This window comes from Prunus dulcis, chromosome 5 (assembly GCF_902201215.1).
Source record: "Prunus dulcis chromosome 5, ALMONDv2, whole genome shotgun sequence".
Lineage (NCBI taxonomy): Eukaryota > Viridiplantae > Streptophyta > Magnoliopsida > Rosales > Rosaceae > Prunus > Prunus dulcis.
This window is the reverse complement of record NC_047654.1, coordinates 13,063,893-13,087,224: the sequence shown is the minus strand read 5'-3', so window position 1 is coordinate 13,087,224 and position 23,332 is coordinate 13,063,893. Positions and strand designations below refer to the sequence as shown.

Below are 23,332 nucleotides of genomic sequence, written 5' to 3'. Positions count from 1 at the left end.
TAAACCCCAATGTTTAGCATTGATGTCTCAGCCATATCTTATAGCAGGCCAACCAAAGTTGTCTCTAACTCTTTGATAATTTTTTTCTTCTTCCAGTCTTTGCTGAATTGTCAACCTTTGACCGGCTACTTGTGTAATATATTGATGCCATTATGTCGTCTTCTTCTCATTTACAAATGAAAATTCTCGTTCTACTGACTTGAGAGATGCCGACTTGCTGTTGACTTTCTTGTTAAGGTCATGTGAGAGCGCTCAAATACATAAGCAAGGTTCCCAATATTGTATTTGTGGTGATCTTCCAATGCATTTGCATTTGCCTTCAAAGATCCTTTCCCTCCTATTTCTTATTGTTTAGGTTAACGCAAAATTTTTAACCACAAATTAGAATTATAAAATTTCCAGATAACGTCATTGCTAATTTAAGTATTCTTATAATCTTGCAGTACAAGATAGCCGAATGACCTGATATGTGCTGTTTTTGTATAACAAACCAAGGCATATCTCAGTATGCTTAGTCCATTCATTTGAATAGATAGATTGACTAAAGCATAGTTTGTAATATGCTGACACACCAATTTTGTTTCAGGTTCATAACTCTTAGCCTCTCGCGTGCTCATGGTTTAACAGAAAAGGTTCAAAACGCTTCCGTCAACGAAATTGAAAGTCAGTGTCAATAAAGGTTAATGATTCATTTATCTAGGAGAAGTACTGGTAAGATTACAAGGAAACTAATTTAAAAATCAGCTTATGCAAAGCTTGCTTTACAGATAGAAGCTCTGGCTTTCCCTAAAGAGAACTATAATTTGGATCAGTTAAAAGCCAAAACTTATAACCAATCAGCAAAGCACCTGCTATATTACAGAATCACGAACATGCAGGCAGGACACAGGCACAAGTTCGGTGTTTCAAAATCCATTCATTTGTTTCCATCTTCACGTTTTAAAAAGGTGGGGGCAAGCAGCTTCTCCAACTCCGCTAAGCTGAAACCACGTGAACCTAATTAGTAAGCAAATCTGGCGCAAAAAATGACACAATACATCAATTGTTGACTTACATCTCGTATTTCTGAAGTGCTTCCTTTCGTTTTGTCAAATATACATCACTATCTTTTGGTACATTGATCAATGAATTGCAAACAGAGAGTGGAGCTGGGAAGCAGGTTGAACCAACAGAATTGTGTCAAAAGACAAAATTAAGAAGAAAAAATGCAACATGTAACACAGCAGTTAAAATAGTCCATATGGCTACTTATATTATAGCCTTCAAATTGAGTTTATTCTGTTCCTTAAAACAGTTTTCAGTCTCAAAACTTCCTGGAATTCAATCTTATTTTATTTTTGTTTATTTTAGGTGATGGCTCCATTCTCTATAATGCAGCCAAACTAGAGAATGGCCAAAACGGCAAAAGCACACCGGTCATTCCATTTAGAATGGAATTTAAATATCCCCTAAATTATAAAGCATAGCTCTATAGATGGTCCTTACATGGCAGCTGAGCTGGCTGTTTCATCAACACATCTTTGTGAACCTTTAGAGGGGCTGGTGTGTCAGGCTGCTGGACACCCTGTTCAACAAGAACAACTTATGTAATTTATTTATCTAGCATAAAGACTCACACAGCATCCGCCAACTTGAAGCTTATAGTTGATGTATCAACTACATAATGCTTCCCAAGATCATCAAGTAAGACATCAACAATAATGAATGAAGCCAATGGTACCCAAGTTTAACAGAGATAATGAACTTTTAGGCCACAGTTACAAGGAAGAAAAGCTTCTGAGACAATAAAAAAATAAAAAATCTTACTGATGTGGTCCAAATTGAGGAAGCATCTGCATCTTCAGACAGACGCTTGAAAATTTCTAGGCTAATTGAGCTAAAACAAGAAGTATTCAATACCTTCTTCTTTTCCCGCCTCTTTAGTATCTTCATATGGCACTTCTTGATGTAATGCATCAAATGATACCGAGAATGCCTAGAGCACAACTGTTCTTGTATATCTGGATTCTCAGTTAGCCAGTCAGATATATCTTTGGACTTAACCACCTCATCTTTATCCAAAGATTCCAACCAAATATAAACCGGTCTCCATTGATCGGTTCGTTGGAATCGAGCATGTGGGATATCACCTTGGTTTTCTTCCTTTTCTTCCTGCCATTTAATATTATAGAAATCATGTCAGAACTTATGCATTATATGAAAAGAGCATCACCCTAAAACTGAAAACAAAATTCAAATTAAATGACACTTTCAATCCAAACCTTAATGGTTTACTTCCCAAATTATAGATAATTTAAATTCTACCCACAACCTTCCAGAACCCACCTACAACTCTAAGCAAACCACTATGTTCACTTCCTTATAATTTACAGTACATGAAATTATTGCCCCCAAAAATCTCATCTTTTTAATCCCAGTTAGCTTAGTTACAGAAAGGTTCCACCTTTAACCAAAAAAAAAAAGGAAAATGGTTGAAACCTAAGAATTGCCAAAATTAAAACAGAATTAAAGAATGAGGACCTGATTGGGGAGTCTCATGCAATTCTGAATGGAAATAAGGCGCTGACAGAGGTCAGGACGAGGCATGGATTTGATGCCTTCGGGGATGAAGTCAAAGTTGGAGTCGATCCAGGCTTCGACCTCGTCCATGGACACAGCTTTGGCCTCGGGGAACGAGCAGAGCCAAGCTCGAGCCATGGTCTCCCATTCTTGGGATTGCTCGCTGGTGTTGTCGTTATCAGAAACTCGCTGTTCCGCTTCTTCTCCTTCGGTTGCTGCTGCTACTATTGCTAGGGTTTGCTCTGCGGAGTTTGACATTTTGCGTCCCGCGTAGGAGAAGAAAAAGAAGAAGAATAGTTTTTATTTTAAGCAGAAGCTGACATTGCTGCGATTTTCGTAGCTTTCTGCGACTGTGTATGCAATTAGAAACGGCGATATAAACGACGTAGTTTTTCAGATGTTTTGTTTGGTAAGACGAAACTGTGACGTTTAGTTTCACTTACTGTTATTTTTTTTTTTCTTATTAATTTCCTTTTGCTAATAATATTTTCTTCGTCTTGGTTTTTACTCGAATTTAAATTTATCTACTTTTTTTTCCCTTTATTTATTTATTTATGTTGCACCATGATAACATGCAAGCACAAAAAGAAAGCTTATATTTCTCATATATCAAAGTACATGTTGTAATTCTTAGACAAAATAATGCAATTTTCTTTTAAATTAATGTCTAACAAAACTTTTCTGGAATGCTTTCTACAATAATTTGCATCCATTGCTCTGAAGTTAATCCCAAGCAGCTATCTGGTCTTGTGGGCTTTGGCCATCTTTTTCTTTCTTTTCTTTAAAGCCTTTGGCACTTTAGTTTTCCGAGCTTCCCTCTTCTCTTCCTTGACTTTCTTCTTGTTCTCTTTTCTAGCAGCTTTCTTATCAAGAGGATCCTGTGCCTTGGTCTCGGATGAGGAACTCCGGCCTTCCGAGTCGCTTGACTCTTCGTCATCCCTATCAGAGTCAGATTCAGTCTCGGGATTTTCGGAATGACCAACTGGATCGACAGAGGACTTTGCTACAGCATTAGCGTCCTGTTGCTGCTCCTTCTCAGATGGAACTGATTGGCATTCGGGGAGAGCCTGCTTCAGTCCTGTAATAGTTTTATAGTACATGTCTCCAGTGTCCCCGCCACTAGTTAACCGTATTACATCCTCCTCAACATTCTTCACGCTGTCTAATGTCTTTGGAATGTATGACTGGAAAGAAGAAAAGAAAAGCAAATGAATACCACACAAATTTTGGTAACCACAATCACGCAAATGCCGGATGTCAGTCAAAGCAAGTCAATAAACACAGTTACATTGTCATCACCTGCACAAATACAGAGTCTGCAATTTCATCCTCTGCAGTCATATCTCCTCTTGCAATAACTTTTTGTTGTACCTGAAGTCAAACAGAGTCAAACAGAGATCTTATTAAGTTCTTTAGTTATTTACTTATTTCTTTATGGGAACCTAAGTTCTTTCATATTTGAGACCAAAAAGGAAGGAACCAAACCATATCCAGATAACTGTCCACCGCATCATCAGCAATAGATGGATCAACTATAAAATCAAAGAGCTCTCGAATTGTCATAACAGCTACACCATTCTTTTTAAAGAAATCCTGTGGGCCACAAAATGCTTGATAAGCCCATTGCACTGAATGCATTACTTGTACTTTTCATAAACAATGGAAACAGATCTAAAGAAAGTCACTTGGGTACAAAGAACTTACAGATACATGGACACAATCTTCACGTAGGAAATCAAGGGCATGAGGGTGGTCCAGCTCAACTGATTGAGAAACGTCGATAATGTACAAATGGCCCTGCCAAAGAGGAAGGGAAGACATATTAACATCACATGCTATCGTGTCCAAGGAGTTCAAACTTCAAAGTGGTTTATTGCAACTCACCTCAAAGTAAAGTATGTTGTATTCACTAAGGTCTCCATGCACCAGTTTGGACTTCTGATACATCATTCGCATAGCAATAATCATCTGGCAGAGAATCACTACGACATCACTCCAGTAACAAAAACAATATATCAAATACACGACGTTTTCAAGCCTAAAATAAATTCATATAAAATCTTTCTCGATAATAATCTATAGACCAGCAAGCAAGAATTCAACATGTTATAAAACTACGCTATTCCCAATGAACACTATTCTGGCTCCTCCAACCTGATCCATCCAAATTATAAAATCACGTGTATACAATTCAGAAACAGATCCAAAAGTTTGTCTTCAAGTGGGCTGGACTTCCACAAGGAGCCTCACTAAGACTAGCAACAAATTAAACTACCAGAGAGCCTTCAAGGCCATTTACATATGTCCCAACAGAACTATCTTAGCCAATAGGGTCTGTTATTGTAACTAATTACTATCACAAAAAATTATGTCACCAAGGAATTGTGTGCACCTCAATATAACCTTCTCGTAGCTTGTCTAGGGATAATGCTGCATCCTTCAGACGAGGTGCTGCCCAACCTGACTTCCCTGTGATAGAATACATGAACCAAGGTTACTCTAACTAGCAAATACTGTTACTGGAAAAACAAAAAATAACAAAAACAAAAACAAACAAAAAAGAAGAAGAAGAAGAAGGTGAAGGTAGATTATGCATGGTCACAACTCACAAGTAAGAAGTTAATAGCCAAACAAGTTGATCTTATCCTCCCATTTTTTATATGAACAAATCAAGTGGTATTGTCAATTCTGTCAGAATATATGTTCATTAAAAGTAGGAGAACATACCAATGAATTCCATAACTAGAACATGAAGCTTTAAAGAAACTATAGCCGGGCACCTAATTCCGTCCTCCCTCAGCCTGCATTTTCATAAACCATCTTACATCAATTAGCAGAACAAAACCAGCTTGATAATAAGATTATTGACTCGGGGCATTTTAATTTATTAGGACTAAAACAGAAATTTCATAAGTTTAAGCTAAAAACCGTTGTCCATGTATGTACTTGTTAGAGAGAGAGAGAGAGAGAGAGAGAGAGAGAGAGAGAGAGAGAGAGAGGGTTGATTACTGATATGCAGATCTGCACTAGGTTGAATTTGTGCTGCTACTGACCAAAGAATTAAAGGTACTCACATTAAAGATGTTGTTCGTCTTACCTTTTCAGATTCCTCATTTCTTTCTCAGCCCATGTCCTGACCATTTTCCTAGGATTGTTCTTGCAGTATCCATGTCTGAATCGGTAGTCTCCTTGTACATATCTATCTCTATCCCTAAAGGTGTTTGAACGGCAAACAAGTAAGATATATTATAAAGCTATTAATATAAACACATATATGGAAAACCCAGCATGCAAACTGAATAGTCCTTGAAACTGCAAAACATTTTTTTTTCCTCTATAATGCTCTATGATTGCACGGTCAACTTGCCAATCTTAACTATCCAAGATAAAAAGACAATATTTTAGGAGGAAAATTTAGAGAATATTATAAGAAAAATCACAAGAATCATCAATACAGAAATGCATGATGAAGCAAAGAAAGGTTAATTTCAGAAGATACGGTAAGCAATGAGCATTATAGATTGCTATGCCCAAATGAAATTTCTCATTTTTATAGTGTTTGACATAATAACGGTCTAAAGTTGCTAAACTGTCAAATTTGTCATTGGAATAAGCTGAAAGTGTCACAGAAGACTTACTTAAAAATCAGAATAGATGTTTTGTATATTTTGATCGCCATTTCCTGGCCATCAGATTTTGTTGCATGATAAACATTTGCCTGTTCAAGAAGAAAGAATAATTCCATGATGAGAACCCAGCGCAAAAATCATGTACCGGTCAAGGGGTTAAAATAATAGTAACTCAACACGTACTTCTTTCCCGGTAGAAATGCAGCCATTGATATCATGAAATGTACCACTATTCAACATTTTGAATAAAACCATCCGAGTTCTAGGATCGATGGCCTGGTGAAAACACACAATCAGCGAAACTAATGAGCTAAAATACATGGTTGGAATGATTAAAGAAAACCCATGTATTAAAAAAGTTGTTTTTCACCTGCTCAACAGTGGCACGGTCCGCTTTCTCAGTAGTTCTCTTTCTGCCAATGGCCGTATCTCGAACACTTCCACGAATGGCAGTTGTCACGGAGTTGGACATGCCAACATTCAACCTGCCTTCCCACTCCTACACCGCAAAACCAGCTTCAAAAAATGTAACTTTACAAGCAAATTAACAGTTCTAGGCTGAAAAACTTCAACAATAAGCAGAATTCGAACCAAAACAATGTAAAAGCTCATCTCACCTAAGAAGTTTTGCATTCAATTACCCTACAACAGCAACAACAAAAGCAATTGAAATTCACTTTTAAATTCTCAAAATTGTACCTCTAAAGGTGAAGCTCGGATGTGGGTAGTGAACTTCTGGTTGCGATTAGAGAGAGGCTGAAGGGTTGAGGAGTTAGGGCGAGAGTGAAGGCCTCCATGGGCATTGGGACGCCTAGAATTGATTGTGAAACCACCGTCGACTCCTCTGTCATCGTCCCTCGAGTCCAAATAGTCCAATGCATCTCCGACGTCCGAGTCCGATGTCCAAAGCTCCTCATCTTCATCTTCTTCCACTTCTTCTTCTTCTTCCGCTTCTTCTTTTTTCGCTTCGGGAGCTTTCTCTTTCTCTACTATTTCTTCAACAGCAGCCATTTTCGTTTGTTATATTAACTTTACTGGTAATTTGCAGAGGAGGAAATCAACGGTTTCCAATGATCAAATCGAAAATACTGAAACCAAGTTTTTGAGGGAAGCTTGGAACTGAATTCAAACTGCGTGAAGCGGCGTAGTCGGAGTTCTGAGGGAGGTTTTGTTCTTTTCGATTTCTGAAGCGGCCAAGCCGCTTGCAATGTAGGGTTTGCGCGCGATGGAAGACGCCACGTAGACGATACAATTTCTTCTTCTTCTTTTTTACTTCTATATAAAATTTTAAATTAAAAAAAATATTTTTTATTTATCTTACTCTTTTTTTTTTTGACAAAACACCATTCTCCTTCTTATTTTCTTTCTATTTTTTCTGCCAATGTGCATGGAGCATTCGGCATATGACATCTCAAGAAGATAATTTATCGAACTGTACGTTTTTGTGTATAAATTGAAAAATGTAAAGAGTACATTTTTGACTCACAAAAAAATATATATATTGGAAAATGTAAGAACACAATTTTTAAGAGTTTAAATTGCAAGGTGTATAAATTTGAGAATTAAACCAAAAATCCCAGATACTGTAACACTCAGAAAACTGTCTTGCATGTATGGAGATTAGTATTATCCACCTCATGTACACCCTCACTTCAGGGTGCGACTATAAAGTTAGAAACAATGAAGCTACACATCAATTTCGAAGAGGGCTACAAATAAAAAAAATATATGATAATTTAAGAATTAAGGGCCTCGAGTTGCTTCCGGAGATCTTCTAGGTCATCAATAGTAGCATCTGCGGCTTCAGTAGGCGATTTTTGGAACTCATCTGCATTGGGAAGCTCGCGAACAAGACCTTCTGGTAGAGCATCTGAGACCAAATGACAGAAATCGATGAGAAAATTAGTGACATGCGAGATTTTCCAGTGGAATCCATCTAATTGCTAAGAACTTGAAACATTTGAGGATAAATTACCTGCACTTTTGGCCTCTATCCTATCTGGCTCGCTATCATCAACGACACTGCAAAAACAACACAAATCAAATGATAAAATGCATGTTATTCAGTTTATAACCTATGGCACAGTTTGATTGCCATAGGTATGCTTTCATTTCCATGAAACTATTCCTCTCAAATGCACGTCATTCTTTTTACATGCAAGTGAGAAAATATCCCCAATGTGCCCAGTTTTTTTTTTTTTTTTTTTTTGAAGGCCTAGGCATTAGTGTAACTGTGTAATTTGAGTACCTTATTTCCCATTCATTATCAAGATGAAGTGGACATTCTGTAACTGATGATGATGCTTCAGCTTCCATCTTTGCTTTAAGTGCAGCATCCCTAGCTGGCTTTACAAGCAAGAATTCTTTCTGCACAATAGATACGGGCTTCAGCATCAATGCCAAACCAATTAACAGAATGTCTAACAATCATTAGATCCAGTTCGGGTGCACGAGTGCTGGATCTTTGTTTCTTTCCCTGCCGTTCTAGACAAGCAAAATTTGAACACTGAGGGTTTGGCTTCATTTCCATGGTTGGGAAGAAGTCTTTAAGAGAATTATATCCCTGCAATCAAGCACACCAAATTCGGGCTGATCAGCATGCTGCAATGAAGAAACAATTTAATGCTAAACCTTAACATATTACTAAATCCCTTGAGATGTTCTGCCAAATAAAAGCAGGATGAGAGAGAATACAACATACGACTTACCAAGTATGGGGAGACGTTTCCGAAGTTCAGCAAGTATTTTAGTGTATTTTGGACTAGAAGCCCAGCTACAACTCCCTAAAAAATCAAATCAAATCAAATCAAATCAAATTTAGTTGCTATACAAATAACATCCATACCAATCAAATAATGACATATCAATCAACCAACTATAGATTGTCTCCACAGCCTGAATACTACAGAGTAACTAAGCCAAGCACCATCTTCATTTGAATTCAATGACAATGACAAGTTTTTTTCTTTTCTTTTCTTTCTCTTTTAAATAATAAGTACCAACATCCAGATTCCTGTAGTCTTTACATGGATTTCAACCAAACTACCAGTAAGACACAAACACTAGCAAGTATGAATAATAAAATTCCCAGAAAGGGAGTGCCACCAAGAGATTGGGAGAGATATTTTACCATAGTAGTAGGTAAAGATGCAGCACAAACCCCTTCCCGCTTAAGTGTACGTTCATCCACTCCAGATGCTACAACCTAAGAAAGAGATATACAAGAAGAAATAAAAATCAATCTTCAACTCTTCACGTTTCATATTCCTCACTGAGAATCCTCCAACATCATTAAAATTCAAACAAACAAACAAAAAATCATACCAAAGGTGGTGCACATGCAAAACAGGCAGTTTCACCAGGAATCAGCAACTGAATATGGCCTGAAACAGCATCCTCAGACACACCTGAATGTTTATATTCTTCAAGTGAGTTTCCTTGTAAAGTATACATATATTGCATATAAAAGAAAAAGTATATGTGTTTTCTATATGACATGCACTAGGCCGTAAATATTGATTGGATAACAACCACAACGATTTTCAGGATATAGCATGTATGCTTCTTTGATTAAGAAAAACTCATGCAGAATAAAGTTGTACGTCTAAAAAATGCGGGTATGCTTGACCATATGACTCATACTTACTACTAATACACATACAAAAGAATATACGGCTGAGATGCATGCATCTCATCCACCGTGAACTTCAGCCATTTATATCTGATCTGACAAGATGTGTGTCCTTCACTTAGGTCCTGATTTGATCTCATCTCACCCAATCAGCATTTCAATGCATGTAACCCACAGTGTGTCTTTTAATTAATATTACACTTAGGGTAATACAAATGCAGGAAGTATTTTGCTTACCAGACTCCATCCATGTCTGATTCAGTTCATTGCAAGCCTGTATAATAGTCAGAAAAAGAAAAAAAAAATTACAAAGTTTTCTTGGAAGCAGAAGAAAGGAAGAGAACATAATTATAATCTCACACCTGATTAACAGCCATTCTTGCTTCATAATTATCAACACAGCTTAACACAAGGTCCACTCCACTGCCTTCTTTATTTGGGCGGAATGATTTATCTTTTAAACTGGACATAAAGGTATCAAAACCTTGCACTGTTGTGATGTTCAGTGTATAGCTCTAAGAACAAAGAAATTGTTCAGCATGGTTACAAAATATGGGCACTAAGATGGAACCATCAAATATATAAGTATCCATACTAGCAGCATTGACATATTATCATTCTTCTATGCCTAGAAGTGTAGATGGAAATTCAAGACGAATGAACTTTAACAGTCGTGATCAAGTTAGATAAGAGAAAAATCCTGAGAAATGCTTACCTCAAGCACAACATCAGGATTTATGTCTGAAAGGGTCTGTACAGCAGCATCTGTTTTTGTCATACCGCTCTGAAAAGGAAAACAGATCACATTTGAATGAAGATTTATAAATTGTATAATCATGAAAACTTGGAAAATAAAATGATGTTTGGTATGTAAAAAATTGGATTAAAGTAACAACACAACAGCAAGAAATAAGAACTTTGGTTCAATCTAAACGCAGTAGCATCTAATCTTTGAAGCATTAAATGACTTGGTTGAGACAAAACTAGTAAAGAAAAATTTTCAAAAAGAAAGAATGACGGATGAGAATAACAAGTATGAATACCTGCTCTGGTCGAAAGAATAACCTATTCATGTTAGCTAACTCTACTTTGTCATAATCATACAACAAAAGGCGACCAATACCACATCTTGTTAGCATTTCAGCTGCTACACTTCCTACACCGCCTACTCCCTGCAAAAAAAAAAAAAAAAACCAAATAGGACATCACTACAAGTCAGTGGCAAGAACAAATCTACAATAACAAAAGGAACATTGAAAGAGGAGATAAATACAGACAACAATGGCAACTGAGAAGTCCCGTATTCTTTCATAGTTTTCCACAATACCCATCCTCTGAAGTGCCATAAGCCTACTGTAGGGATTGCTATCTACCACCTCGGCACTCATATCCTGTCAGCATAACATGTAAAATGCATGAACAATGAATCATCACCTAAAAGAATTACAAAAGAAAAATACCTTCACTTTCAAACGTCGAACAGGTCCAGAACTTGCAAGACTAGTAAGGCGTTCCACACGCAATTGTAGCTACAGATCAAAAAAATTCATTAAGAAAGAAAAAAAAAAAAAAAAAAAAGTCAGTTCTACAAGAAAAATTTAGAAAGCTTTTACTAAACTTATCAGTATTCCGCTACTTCGAACTTCATTTCCCGACATCAAACAATAATTTGCTTATTTTTCATAAAGAAAACATCAAACTAAGTATATATAATTGAATATCCTAGTTTCTTTATCTTAATTTTCTCAGGCAACAAACACAAGCACCAAAAGAATAAACAAATACAAGCATGCAAACAATAAATTACTAAATGAATAAAAACCAATTCCAATTTATGGATTAGGCCAAAATTTTCCGTAGCACAATAGGCATCGTAAAATACTAAAACATAGCAGTTCAATAATCAACCATAAATAGAATTCCGAAATTGATCCAATTCAGGCCAAATCAAGTAGTCAGATCAAAGCCAGTAAACTCCATACTAAAACTCAATTTCTCTGTTAGATCTCAAATAAATCAGAACTGAGACATACCTGATCGATTGGAGCATGATGAGAAGGATCAGTTAGCAATCTCTTCAGAGATTCGAGGTCGTTAAGCATCTCCTTCAGTTCCACCTCCATTGCCCCTCTCGATCGAAGCCGCAGCTGAATCTCTGTGTTTTGATAATTAATTTACGGAGGAAAAAAACCTTCTTAAATTCGCTTCGCTAGAATCGCTTCCTTTCTTGCTAGCGTTTACTAGCACTTTACCGTTGTGGATCTTTTTTGCCAAATTGGAGGCAGCTCTCACTGTTGCCGCATTGCTAGAGCCTAGAGAGCTACACTGAGACTCTGAGTGGACGAACAACCAACTTGCTACTTTTCTTTTTTATGGGGAGTTGAGGCCCAATAAAATTGGGCCTGAAGGATCGTTTGGAATAGAACAATAGACAAGTGCATGGAGTAATATACAAGTGATTACTCTAAGCGTATGATGGTTAGCCTGATCCAACAGTTAAAAAATAGGGTCTCATATAAGGGCCAAACATAAGGTCCTCACTCTAAAATGACTCCAAGTGTATGATGGTTATTTTAATACAAGTGATTACTTTAGATTAATCTAATCTACGGGAAGAGGGCTCAAACTTGGGTGTAAGGAGATGGGTTCACTGCCCTGACCAACTGGCCTCACCTATGTCTAAGTGTGTCACGCACATGGGCTGGCACTACAGTGAAAAATTGGGTCAAACTCTCCCCCTCCCTCCTAAGTGTATATGAATTCAATTTACATAGGAGACAATCTTGAGATAACCAAATATAATACTCCCTCTCTTTAATGAATGAAAAAATATATATAGAAATATTTAGTGATATACCCATATTAGCATTAATAATATAGATAACCCCTACACCATTGAATTTCTATAAACAAATATTTTTAAAAAAGGCAAAAAATGATAGCTGGTCCTATTGAATTTAAGTTTGATAATTAAATTACTTTGATACCTTATTGAGTATTTTGGGTTTTTTATGAGGTTTTGGGGTTGAGCTCGTTTTAAGAAATTGATGACAGTCTTGTAATTTATAAGAAGTTAAAAACCTCTTTGTTATGTTGTAAATGAGCTTTGAATATGTTTTTAAAGTCCATTTTATATAGGGTATTTTATAATTTGGCCCATATATTGAATATAACAGTAAATCTCCTAAAAATATATGCGTGTGTGATGGCGTGAATAAATTCACTTTCTTTCTTATTGGGCCGCGTTGAGGCCCAATTTTCATGGGGCCTGGTGCATGGTTTGATAACCCAATAGACAAGTATGTGAGGGCTATTAAAAATGTGAATAAATAAATAAATGCAAAAGGTGGAGCCCACGGTGAAAGAAAACATTTCAACTTCCTTGTCATATTATGTGGAAAGCAAAAAAATTGTTTCTCGGAGCGAAATTTCAGAGCGGAATATAATAAAATAGAGTTTGATACGCCACGCACCAGCCACCACTCATTTTTTGTCAACCTTGTAAGTTGTATCATGCTTTTGACCTCAAAAAAATAATTGAATTTCCATGTTAGCGGGTCTAAAATGTCTTAATACATTTCCACACACTTTTCAGTTTTCAGAAATGTATTTGATTTTAATCACATGTTATTAGTTAAAGATAAGGATGCTATAAGGTGATGTTTTCTCGTCGGTTTCTGATATATTAATGATTCAAATGAACGGTGTACTACAATCTAATGTCATATCAAATTAACGATTCGTGCCTAAACTATACTTATTGAGAAATATAATTGTTTGATTCCTTGTGTTTGTATGAGGTAGGGCAGTCATTGGATTGTTTATGCATCTAGGAGGAAATGCATTGGTTTGCACTATTCTAGTAGATTGCTTTTGGGGCTAAAACTCAATCTGCAAGGGATCTCCATATAGATTGATTTATATACGATGATGCCTTGAACAATTCATGAAGATTGTGGTGTCCCATCATGCATATAAATATATATATATATATATATATATATATTTACAATGCGTTTGAATTTTATCCACTGTCTAGAATATTGGACCACTTCTGCCCACAGGAATTAGATGGAGAGGTAGGAATATATTCTTTGGTGAATTGAATCAAGAAAAATGCTTTACATGTACATGAGATTGGGCTAATCTAAATCATACAAAAATTAGGTAGCTCGAGTAAGGAAGGCCAATTAATGTTGGAATGATTTATAAATTAAGGGTTCGATTTTCTTCCATTGTTGACAAAAAACTTGCAAAAAATAATGAAGACGTTTATTCAATTTGTGATTAAGATGTATCTTTTATTATTTTGATTATGGTGAATTGCATGATCCAAAACTCCCTTCACTATCAAGCCCCACCAAACTTGTAGATTCAAGCTTGTGCATATCATGTATGGTGTATAAATTACAGGCTTTTACATTGTGAACTTTTTGGGTTTGACCGAAAAATAGACAGGCAAGCTGTTCTCACTTCTCAGGCATGCAACCCTTATAGCTGCAATAGCAACAGTAAAGCTCATAATAAAACCTATAGCGTAGAACATCATGGTCCTTATTGGTATGTGACCTTAGCGTGCACAAAAAGGAACAAGACAAATTGATATGAGCCACATTTTCTGATGGCCTAAAAATCAACCTTAGGCATCACTATATTGATCGATATCACGCACATTTTGTGTCAAGCTGAATTGTGGTAGTCAAGTTTTTGGCATCGGAATGCTAGGACAAGAGAAGAGAAGCAAACAACGCACCGTGCATATCATTACAACAATGAATGCCAATCAAGTAATGAAGCCTCAATGCTCTCATGAGCATGGGGTCGCATATATTCTTCTTTAGTAGAGGAAATTATTGGTACATAAAAGTGGAGCATAAATGGGTTTCTAACATGCCACAGGGTGTTGATTCATGTCTATCACATTGCACCAAACCCTAAAAGTTGTTTGGTTAGATTTGGGAATTCTTCAACAATGAGCATTGTTTAGGATATGATTTTGGGTTCAAAAACTTTAAATCACTCATTGGGTCTTGACCCTTTTGCCTCTTTTTAAGTTTTCTCATTCCAAAAGCATGCATGTGAGAAGAAGAAGCACTTGCTGTTGTGATTATGCGCCTCAAAGAGTTATAATCACTTCTACATGCATTCTTCTAAGCTGCTTTTGAGAGGGTGGTATCTCTCTCTCTCTCTCTCTCTCTCTCTCTCTCTCTCTCTCTCTCTCTCTCTCTCTCTCATAAGTCATAAGCACTTTTTTCTTTTTTCTTTTGGTATTACACCACAAAAGTTAATTCAGATATGAAGCACTTTACATCAGTCATTTTCAGCCTCCAAAGTTGCGAGGTCAATACGCGAAATCTATGACTGAGCATAAATTTGCATCATTTACTTGCTCATCTATATCCAAGTAAATAAGAAAACAATCATGTGAATATAAAACAAGAGCTATTGACCGACCACCATGAACTGGAAGTTATCTGAAAAAAACCCCCCTGATCTGATGATGCAACTTTGCTTGTTATTATGGCTAATTACCTCTCCCAATTTTTTTATTAAAAAAAAGTGAATTATGGGTATGTCTGTCTCTTTCGAAACGTGGGCTGTCATTATGTTCTTCTCGGCTGCTGAGAGGATGAATATTATACTAATCATAGTACCGTTGTTAATTATTTATATTTATAACTTATAATTAGTGTGTGTGCTTAGAGACTCAAATGAGGTATTAAGTCTGATTCAGATAACTTGCTCCAGAAGACGAAGATTATATAAGATGTTTATGCATCACGCAACGCAACCACGTATATAATTACACCGCATCCGCATGGATGATGAGCAAGTTAAAGTTTACCATTTTTCTAATAATTGTATGGGGAAAACAATAAGTTATAACTGAGCTGACCTCTAAATTCTAATCGGGGACAATTTTAGGATTTTAAAATAGAGTTAAATTTACCTGACGTACAAATCTATTAAGAAGATAGAAAACTCAATGATACGAGTGAATTTCATTGACAACAAAAAAATTCCAAAGAAATTTTTTTATATATCTCTTAGGTTTTTTATATTGACCCAACATTATAAAAGTATAACCTATTAAATAACATATATATATATAAGACAATTTGTCAACAACTAATTAATTCATTAAATCTCACTTATCGATATTATTCATATAAACAAGAACACTAATATTTATCAGAGTTTTCTCTATTTCATGACAATAAAAGTCTTTGACTAATTTTCTCATAGAAACCCTTATGACAAAATGAAATGGAAGTAATTCTTTTAGCTATAGCCTAAACAAAAGGAAAGCTAGTGACATGAATGGTTTTTCAAAAAATCTAAAAATAGTTGATCACATGTTTATCAACTCAGAATTGATGTAGAACAGTTTCCAATGTTTTCAAAAAGAAAAAAATAGTTTCGAATATCAGCCAACATTAATTTCACACTAATCGGGGAAAATTTTATTATGTTTACACTCTTTCTATCTTTTGCAAAGATTTGCAAGTCAACCTTCTAGCTAGCAGTGGTGGAATAAATGTAATTTTGAGTTGAAAGACAAGAAAAGTCGCCTGGGCTATAGCCCAGGTTAGTTCCTTGCTAGGTTCGTCCCTAGTTCTAACTTATATTAATAAAATTATTAATTTGCATCACACAGTCGCATTTTAACAATGCGTATAGCTGATCTCTTTTCTTATAAATTTGAGACCCGATAAATGGGTTTCAACGCAAATCTCGTATGTGTGAATTAATAAATATAGTATATATAGCAAATTCAATAATACAAATTCATATTGCAATACAATTGTAATTTGTTAGATTAGATCGACATGTTCATCATCTCTTTAAGGTATAGACTAATATTTGTCCTCGTTCGATGGGTAGAATAAGTAACAAAATTGAATTAGCTTAATCTACTAAAAAATGAATGCGGATATATCCCACACAATCAAATGCACTTTTGTAGAATAACTTAACCTACTAATAAGGTGAGATTCATAATCCCATTATTTCAATTCATTGACTTTAAATCAAAGACCCGAGAGCCGCGATAAGTTTAGAATACTTATCTTTTTCAATCCAACCAATCATACATCTTAATTCGAATGCAATCCTAATCACCAAATATAACCTTAAATTAATGAATCATGCTCACAAACCCATAAAAGATGTGGACGCAAATTTTGTCGGTAATACAAATGAAATTTGATATTAACAAAGTTGTCAGTTAGCGTAACTAAAAGATGAAGTAGTTGTTCACGAGGCTTCAGTAATGATGCAGATACAGCCGACTCACTGGTTCAAATTATTTTCAAGTCCTTAGCATTAGCCATATGTAATCAACTAAAGTCATAGTCGCACTAACCTTAAAAAAGCTTGAATTGATGGCTTGCTGCTAGCTTAATAGGCAAAGATCCAATCGGTAAAGCCAAGTGTGTGAACATGCAAATTAGCCTCCCTTTCCAAATTAGTATATATATATATATATTGTTATTTGTCTTGGACCAAAAACAACACAACACCCACATTGCGAATGCTTTACATCATGCATGGATATTTTTATTCAACCTTTGATTTTGATGTTTTAGCTTCTTTGGGTCTAGTTTAAGATTGAGCTAAAGAAACAAAGGATTTATTAATGTAGTGGTTTAGAATGATTACTTTCTCAAACAAAGTCTTCAGTTCAAGTTCTATAACATTCGTGTAGTGTGTATAAATTTAGTATATTATTGCTTCTCTCAATTAAAAATATCCTAAAAAAACATTGAGCTATGGAATGGTTTTTCAATTTGAACACCAAAAGGATAATTATTTATTTTTTTAAAAAAGGGGGAATTGTTAATTTTTGAAAGGTGCATGCTTGTGGCATATGGCAGGCTTGGCAGCAATGCATCACTCATTTTCTACCAAACTATGTAGAATGGACAAGATTTGTGTTCCACCAACTCCACATCTTCAAGCCTTATCCAAATCCATATTTCCATATCCCAATTATAGGAGTTGGGATTATTGGTATTATTTTTTTATTTTTTATTTGTGTCCCCACACACAAATGTCCATCTTAACTTGGTTTGCAAAACTCTCACAGCTCATCAACTTGCAACTCTCAACTTGCACCACCATGCGCAATGCTATGAAAATGCAATATTGAATAGATGGGTAAAGGAGGCATCATATAATTGTGACGACTATACATAAAATTTGCAAACACCAAAAAAAAAAAAATATATATATATATATATATATATATATATACACAATACTTACATGAAAATTGTAATGTCTTACCCAATTTTATGATAGAGATTAAGTTGAAGAACGTGATGAAATTCCAGCTCCATAAGACTAGGAAGAAGGTTTGGCTTTTCCATCACTCATTGAGACGGCCTAAAAATAAATTAAAAGTGACATATTAAGAACCATGTTTTTCATGCGATTGATCCCGGGGATTTACCGACATAATATTTTGCATTTTTTCTCTTCTCCCCTTCATTCATGGGGTTTAAAGTCTAAATTACTGTTATCTCCTTAAGTAACACGCTTTAAATAAAAAAAAGACTTTTTAGTTAGAACATATGTTATCAACTTGTACTTTTTTAAGAAAAAGTAGTAATAATTGAGACTTATAACACTCACGCTAAGAATTTGATTATCGATCCTTGCACTCTCTCTCCTTTTGAGAGGAAAAAAGAAAAGAAAAGAGAAAGGGTACATAGTATTATAACTTTGGTACCAATAGTTACCAAATCATGCTTAATTCTGTTCATGTGTTCTTTTTTTTTTTTTTTTTTTTGTTGTTGAGAAATTCTATGATTGCATTCATAATTCAGCTAAAAAAGCCACTAGCCACAAAAGACCAATACAAACTAGCCACAAAAGGGCCATTACAATAACGGAGCGGTCTAATATCAAAATTAAGAAAATCAGGTATGTCTCCACTAACGATCAGGCAAGATCGAAGAAACTCTGGCATAGGCATCCCAACTAAGATTTCAAACTTAGAATAATAAAAAAAAGATAAAGCTTGAAAAAACCAAGCTATAACAATACAAATAAAACTCTCACAAAGGAGAGATGAAAAGCTCTCACAAAGGAGAGATGAAAAACTCTCACAAAGGAGAGATGAGGAGAGGTGAAAACTACACAGAGAACCCAAAGAGTCTCTGCAACTTATTCCAAACATAAAGAAATTGCAAAAAAGATGGTGATGGAGATCCGACGCCGAAATGCAGGTGAAGATCCGACGTTGAGCCGCAGCCGCCTTTAATGATTGGATGAAAATCATAACAAAACTAAGACAAATAGGGATAACCCTTTGTCTCTGAAAATGAGGGAAGATGTGAGGAAGAGAGGAAGAGAAGAGGGGAGAGGGGGGAAGAACAATGGCTTCCTCCCCCCTCAAAGTGAAAAAGGTTCTAAGAGTGTTTTTTGGGAGAAAGGGGGCTAGAGTTTTTGTGTTTTGGTCCACAAATCATGGATAAAGAACGATTTTGTATATGTCGATATCTTGTGATATATTGTTTCTGTTTATGTGTCTTAAACATGAAGATAATAGTGGTTAAGGATTAGCTTAGTGGGTTGGTGTATAAGTATTTTTTATTTATTATTTAGTACGAAATAGTCTAAACTACAAGAGATGAGAATTTTTTACACAACTAAAATATTATAAGGACTCGAACCTGAAACTAATAATCTGCTAGTCAATGGATTTTTCTGCCAGCTTAAACATATTCAAATTATTTACAGTGCTCAGAAGCTTCTAGGTTATTTGATACAAGATAGTTGTAAAACCAGCGTTATCCATGCTCCAAGTGTGAAATGGCACTTCATCTTCTTGACTAAAAATCTAAAATGGTTCATCTATAAATTTTGTGCGTTTTGACCATCCTCGTAGTTTGAGTCTAACCATGCACAATTCCAAAAATAAGGAAAATAAGGAAAATGCTGTAACCACCAAAACTAAAAATCCAATTTAAATCACATGACGTGTCATTAAAATAGTTAGGCAAACCTAACTATTTTTCAACATTAGCTTTTGATTTGAGTCGTTCATAGTTTGATTACATGAGTAAATTTGCTTCTTGAATCTTAGCAGGAAATATGAATTACGAGAAAATGTAACCCATGTGCAAATCATGAGCTCATTTCATACTTACACAAGTTATAATGAAATAAATCGTAGAATTTTTTGAAGTTTCTTTAAATTCATGTATATGATTATGACATTTGACAAGAAAACATGTAACGCATCATGAGTAAAAAACAATTTCAAAAATTAGTATTTTTCAAATGCTTCGACGCTAATATAGTCCAGTAGAAAATAACTTTGACTTGTAGACCAGTCCTTTCAGATTTAAACCTCCACGACACATTGTCAATGTGTGGGAAAAAAACCTCCCTCTCAATATTACTTGTATAAAAAGATATACGCTTCAACATTGTCTTATCACACATTAAAGTTAGATTTACACAAACTAATTTATAACCTTTTAATTGAAACTCATGATAATTTTTCACAAAGAGATGGGAGTTCAAATTTAAAATTGTCCAATAACACCAATGAGAATTAAAACAAATTCAGGTTTAATATAAAAAATATTGCTTGAGAAAAGAAAAACAAAACTTTATCAATTCGGCTGAACTACACAGTGTACTGGGCCTGCTCCTGCTTGCCTAGCTAGCTCAGTGTCCACGATGAGTCTTTTGACCAGGCGTTTGGTCTCTCACCAAAGCCTGGACCGCAAAACCCGCTAAAATCAGAGCATCCAATTTATTTCCCACTAAAATGAATCAAAACTAATTTTCTTTCTAGTCAGATTAAAAATTAATTAATTTTATTTTACTGAATTAACTAATTTTCTTCATCAATCTAGTGGGCTCCACACAATGGATTGTCTTTTGGTCTCCCTCATTCCCCTTGTATATAAGTTCATCCCGAGGGCCTTGGTTTCGTCTTTTATCACGACGCTGATAAAGAGAAACAGCCAGAACGATTTGCAGACTCTCTCCCATACCCGACCCGAGAAATTTCGAAACAAACCACAACGCACACACAGAGGCTCACACAGAGCTTGGAATATGAGAAGAATCTGACGAAGAAGAAGAAGATAAGGCAAGCTACACATGACGATGATGACGCTGCCCAGAAAAAAGCTCAGAAGCTCGCGAAGAACCACTTCCAAGTCAGATTTCTTCGATGGCTTACCGGACGATCTCGTCGTCTTCATCCTCTGCAAGCTCAGCTCCTCCGCCTCTTCACCGTCCGATCTCATCAACATCCTCATCACGTAAGCACTTCTTTTGTTACCTCCGCTCCTTGTGGTGGTTCTTCCATGACTTTTGGTATTGTAGTTAATTTTTTATTTATATTTTTGGAAAAAAAAAATAGGTGTAAAAGATTGAATCGCTTGGGGCTTCACTCTGTGGTATTATCCAAAGCCGGTCCCAAAGCATTTGCTATCAGAGCCCAGAACTGGTCCGATTCGGCTCACCGTTTTCTCAAACAGTGCGTGAGCGCCGGTAACATCGAAGCTTGCTACACTCTCGGGATGGTCAGTCTCTTGAACTAATTTCAATTTATTTAATTTCCTCTGATTTTTTTAAAGTTTTTGGAAAATAAATTAACGTTTTTGTTGCTACAGATCCGATTTTACAGTTTGCAAAACCGAGGGAGTGGAGCTTCACTCATGGCGAAAGCCGCGATGAGATCTCATGCGCCGGCGCTGTACTCGCTCGCCGTGGTTCAGTTCAACGGCAGCGGGGGATCCAAGAAGGAGAAGGACCTGCGAGCCGGCGTAGCTCTTTGCGCTCGAGCCGCCTCGCTCGGCCACGTAGACGCGCTTCGAGAACTTGGCCATTGCCTCCAGGACGGTTACGGAGTCAAGCAAAACGTCGCCGAGGGACGCCGCTTGCTAGTCCAGGCCAACGCCCGGGAGCTCGCGTCTGTTTTACGCTCCGCCACGTGGCGGTCCCACCACTACCAGCACTTGTACGCGTGCCTCACGGGGCTGGTCAGCTGCCCGCTGCTGAGTGACTTCGGTTGTAATGTTCCGGCCCCGGAGCTCCACCCGGCGAACCGGTTTTTGAAAGAGTGGTTCGGGTCGGGTCGGGCAATTTCGGGACAAGGGATGAGACTGTGCTCGCACGTGGGGTGCGGGAGGCCCGAGACGAGGCCGCACGAGTTTAGGAGGTGCTCGGTTTGTGGTACGGTGAATTATTGCTCACGTGGGTGTCAAGCGCTTGATTGGAAGCTGAGGCACAAAGTCAAGTGTAAGCCGATCGAACGGTGGCTGGGTGTTGATGGTGAGTTAGGGGGACTGGTGGAGGGTGGAGATGGTGAGAATGTGGCCGTTTGATAATGAATATTAATTATTAATAATATAAAAAAGGACAAGAAAAAAGAGAGAAATTTAATTAATTTGGGTGCGCTTGGTTTTCCTCTTTTTTCTTTTGGCAAATTACAGATGTACGATATAGAGAACAGAAGGGGCAATATTTGCCTTTATATATGAATTAATATTTATGTTGGGGCCTTTTGTTATAATGTAAAGTAGGTTGGGGGTGGGGCAAATTCGTATTTACAAATTTCAAACCCAAATCATGCATGCATGACTTGGAAGGTTGGTATTAAACATGCCAAAAACAGGGATCGCACCTGTAATTTGTGTTTGTTTGTCTAATTTATATTATTTTTTGTTTGCAATCTTAAAGAATTATACCTAATAAGATTAGTATTAGCCTTAATTGTCTTCTTGGTCAGGGGGAATCAATACGTGCATAGGGTATAAGAAATATGATCTTTGTATATATAATAATGATAATAATCTTGTGCTTTAAACTTGAAAATGTGCGCTAATAATCTTGTGCTTTAAACTTGAAAATGTGCGCTCTCTCTCTCTCTCTCTCTCTCTCTCTCTCTCTCTCTCTCTCTCGTTTTTTACGGTGCAAATGAGTTTTTTACGGTGCAAATGAGTTTAGGCTCTGTTTAGTTCATAGAAAAGGAGATTTGGGGACGGGAAATAAATTGATTTTCCATGTTTGGTAAGTCCAATTATAGGAAATCGTTGCTCTCTCTCTCTCTCTCTCGTTTTTGACGGTGCAAATGAGTTTTTGACGGTGCAAATGAGTTTAGGCTCTGTTTGGTTCATAGAAAAGGAGATTTGGGGACGGGAAATAAATTGATTTTCCATGTTTGGTAAGTCCAATTATAGGAAATCGTTGCATAGTACATGAGAAAGTAAGGGGAAAATGAAGCCTTCCTCCAAATTTGGATTTTATTTTCGCTTATCATGAGAAAGTTTAAAAAAATGAGTCAACATTAAATGTACATTTTGTCCCCATTAACAATTTAGAATTACAATATATCATTAAATATATTCTTTTTTATTTGACTTAATATAGATATAATTGAAAAATTATACCAACTTTATTTTCCATTCATACTCAAAACAAACATGGAAAAAAAAAAAAAAAAAGGTAATATCTCCTGGTTACTTTTCCAACATTCCCAAAC

General features: G+C 36.2%; 4 protein-coding genes across 7 annotated transcripts; 1 reads left to right on the top strand and 3 right to left on the bottom strand.

The window, feature by feature from the left end:
- Positions 1-664: 664 nt before the first annotated feature.
- Positions 665-2,980, bottom strand: LOC117627903. Of its 3 annotated transcripts, none has more exons than XM_034360209.1 (5): positions 2,521-2,980; positions 1,807-2,151; positions 1,486-1,564; positions 1,055-1,148; positions 665-980 (listed from the first exon to the last, which is right to left on the bottom strand). In XM_034360209.1, exons 1-5 carry the CDS (start codon positions 2,815-2,817, stop codon positions 917-919), a joined length of 879 nt encoding a protein of 292 aa, XP_034216100.1. In that variant the 5' UTR covers positions 2,818-2,980; the 3' UTR covers positions 665-916. The 3 variants fall into 3 exon arrangements, 2 of the variants coding, with proteins under 2 accessions (XP_034216100.1, XP_034216101.1); XM_034360210.1 differs by having other exon boundaries at positions 1,900-2,151; XR_004585841.1 differs by lacking the exon at positions 1,486-1,564 and having other exon boundaries at positions 2,521-2,922.
- A 152-nt stretch (positions 2,981-3,132) lies between these two features.
- Positions 3,133-7,484, bottom strand: LOC117629221 (serine/threonine-protein kinase RIO1-like). The gene is made up of 12 exons (XM_034361744.1): positions 6,888-7,484; positions 6,559-6,687; positions 6,372-6,464; positions 6,198-6,277; positions 5,657-5,770; positions 5,287-5,360; positions 4,952-5,028; positions 4,444-4,527; positions 4,264-4,356; positions 4,045-4,152; positions 3,859-3,930; positions 3,133-3,743 (listed from the first exon to the last, which is right to left on the bottom strand). Exons 1-12 carry the CDS (start codon positions 7,197-7,199, stop codon positions 3,297-3,299), a joined length of 1,683 nt encoding a protein of 560 aa, XP_034217635.1. The 5' UTR covers positions 7,200-7,484; the 3' UTR covers positions 3,133-3,296.
- A 236-nt stretch (positions 7,485-7,720) lies between these two features.
- Positions 7,721-12,161, bottom strand: LOC117628824 (ubiquitin-like modifier-activating enzyme 5). Of its 2 annotated transcripts, XM_034361356.1 has the most exons (14): positions 11,853-12,161; positions 11,280-11,348; positions 11,097-11,210; positions 10,863-10,991; positions 10,535-10,603; positions 10,182-10,334; positions 10,057-10,093; positions 9,513-9,595; positions 9,319-9,393; positions 8,897-8,971; positions 8,665-8,751; positions 8,437-8,555; positions 8,164-8,210; positions 7,721-8,058 (listed from the first exon to the last, which is right to left on the bottom strand). In XM_034361356.1, the coding sequence occupies exons 1-14, from the start codon at positions 11,940-11,942 to the stop codon at positions 7,925-7,927; spliced, it is 1,281 nt and encodes a 426-aa protein (XP_034217247.1). In that variant the 5' UTR covers positions 11,943-12,161; the 3' UTR covers positions 7,721-7,924. The 2 variants fall into 2 exon arrangements, with proteins under 2 accessions (XP_034217247.1, XP_034217249.1); XM_034361358.1 differs by lacking the exon at positions 11,853-12,161 and having other exon boundaries at positions 11,093-11,210.
- Positions 12,162-20,768: 8,607 nt separating this feature from the next.
- On the top strand, positions 20,769-22,563 carry LOC117626884 (F-box protein At1g67340). The gene is made up of 3 exons (XM_034358673.1): positions 20,769-21,107; positions 21,209-21,371; positions 21,462-22,563. The coding sequence occupies exons 1-3, from the start codon at positions 20,944-20,946 to the stop codon at positions 22,173-22,175; spliced, it is 1,041 nt and encodes a 346-aa protein (XP_034214564.1). The 5' UTR covers positions 20,769-20,943; the 3' UTR covers positions 22,176-22,563.
- The last annotated feature ends 769 nt before the right edge of the window (positions 22,564-23,332 follow it).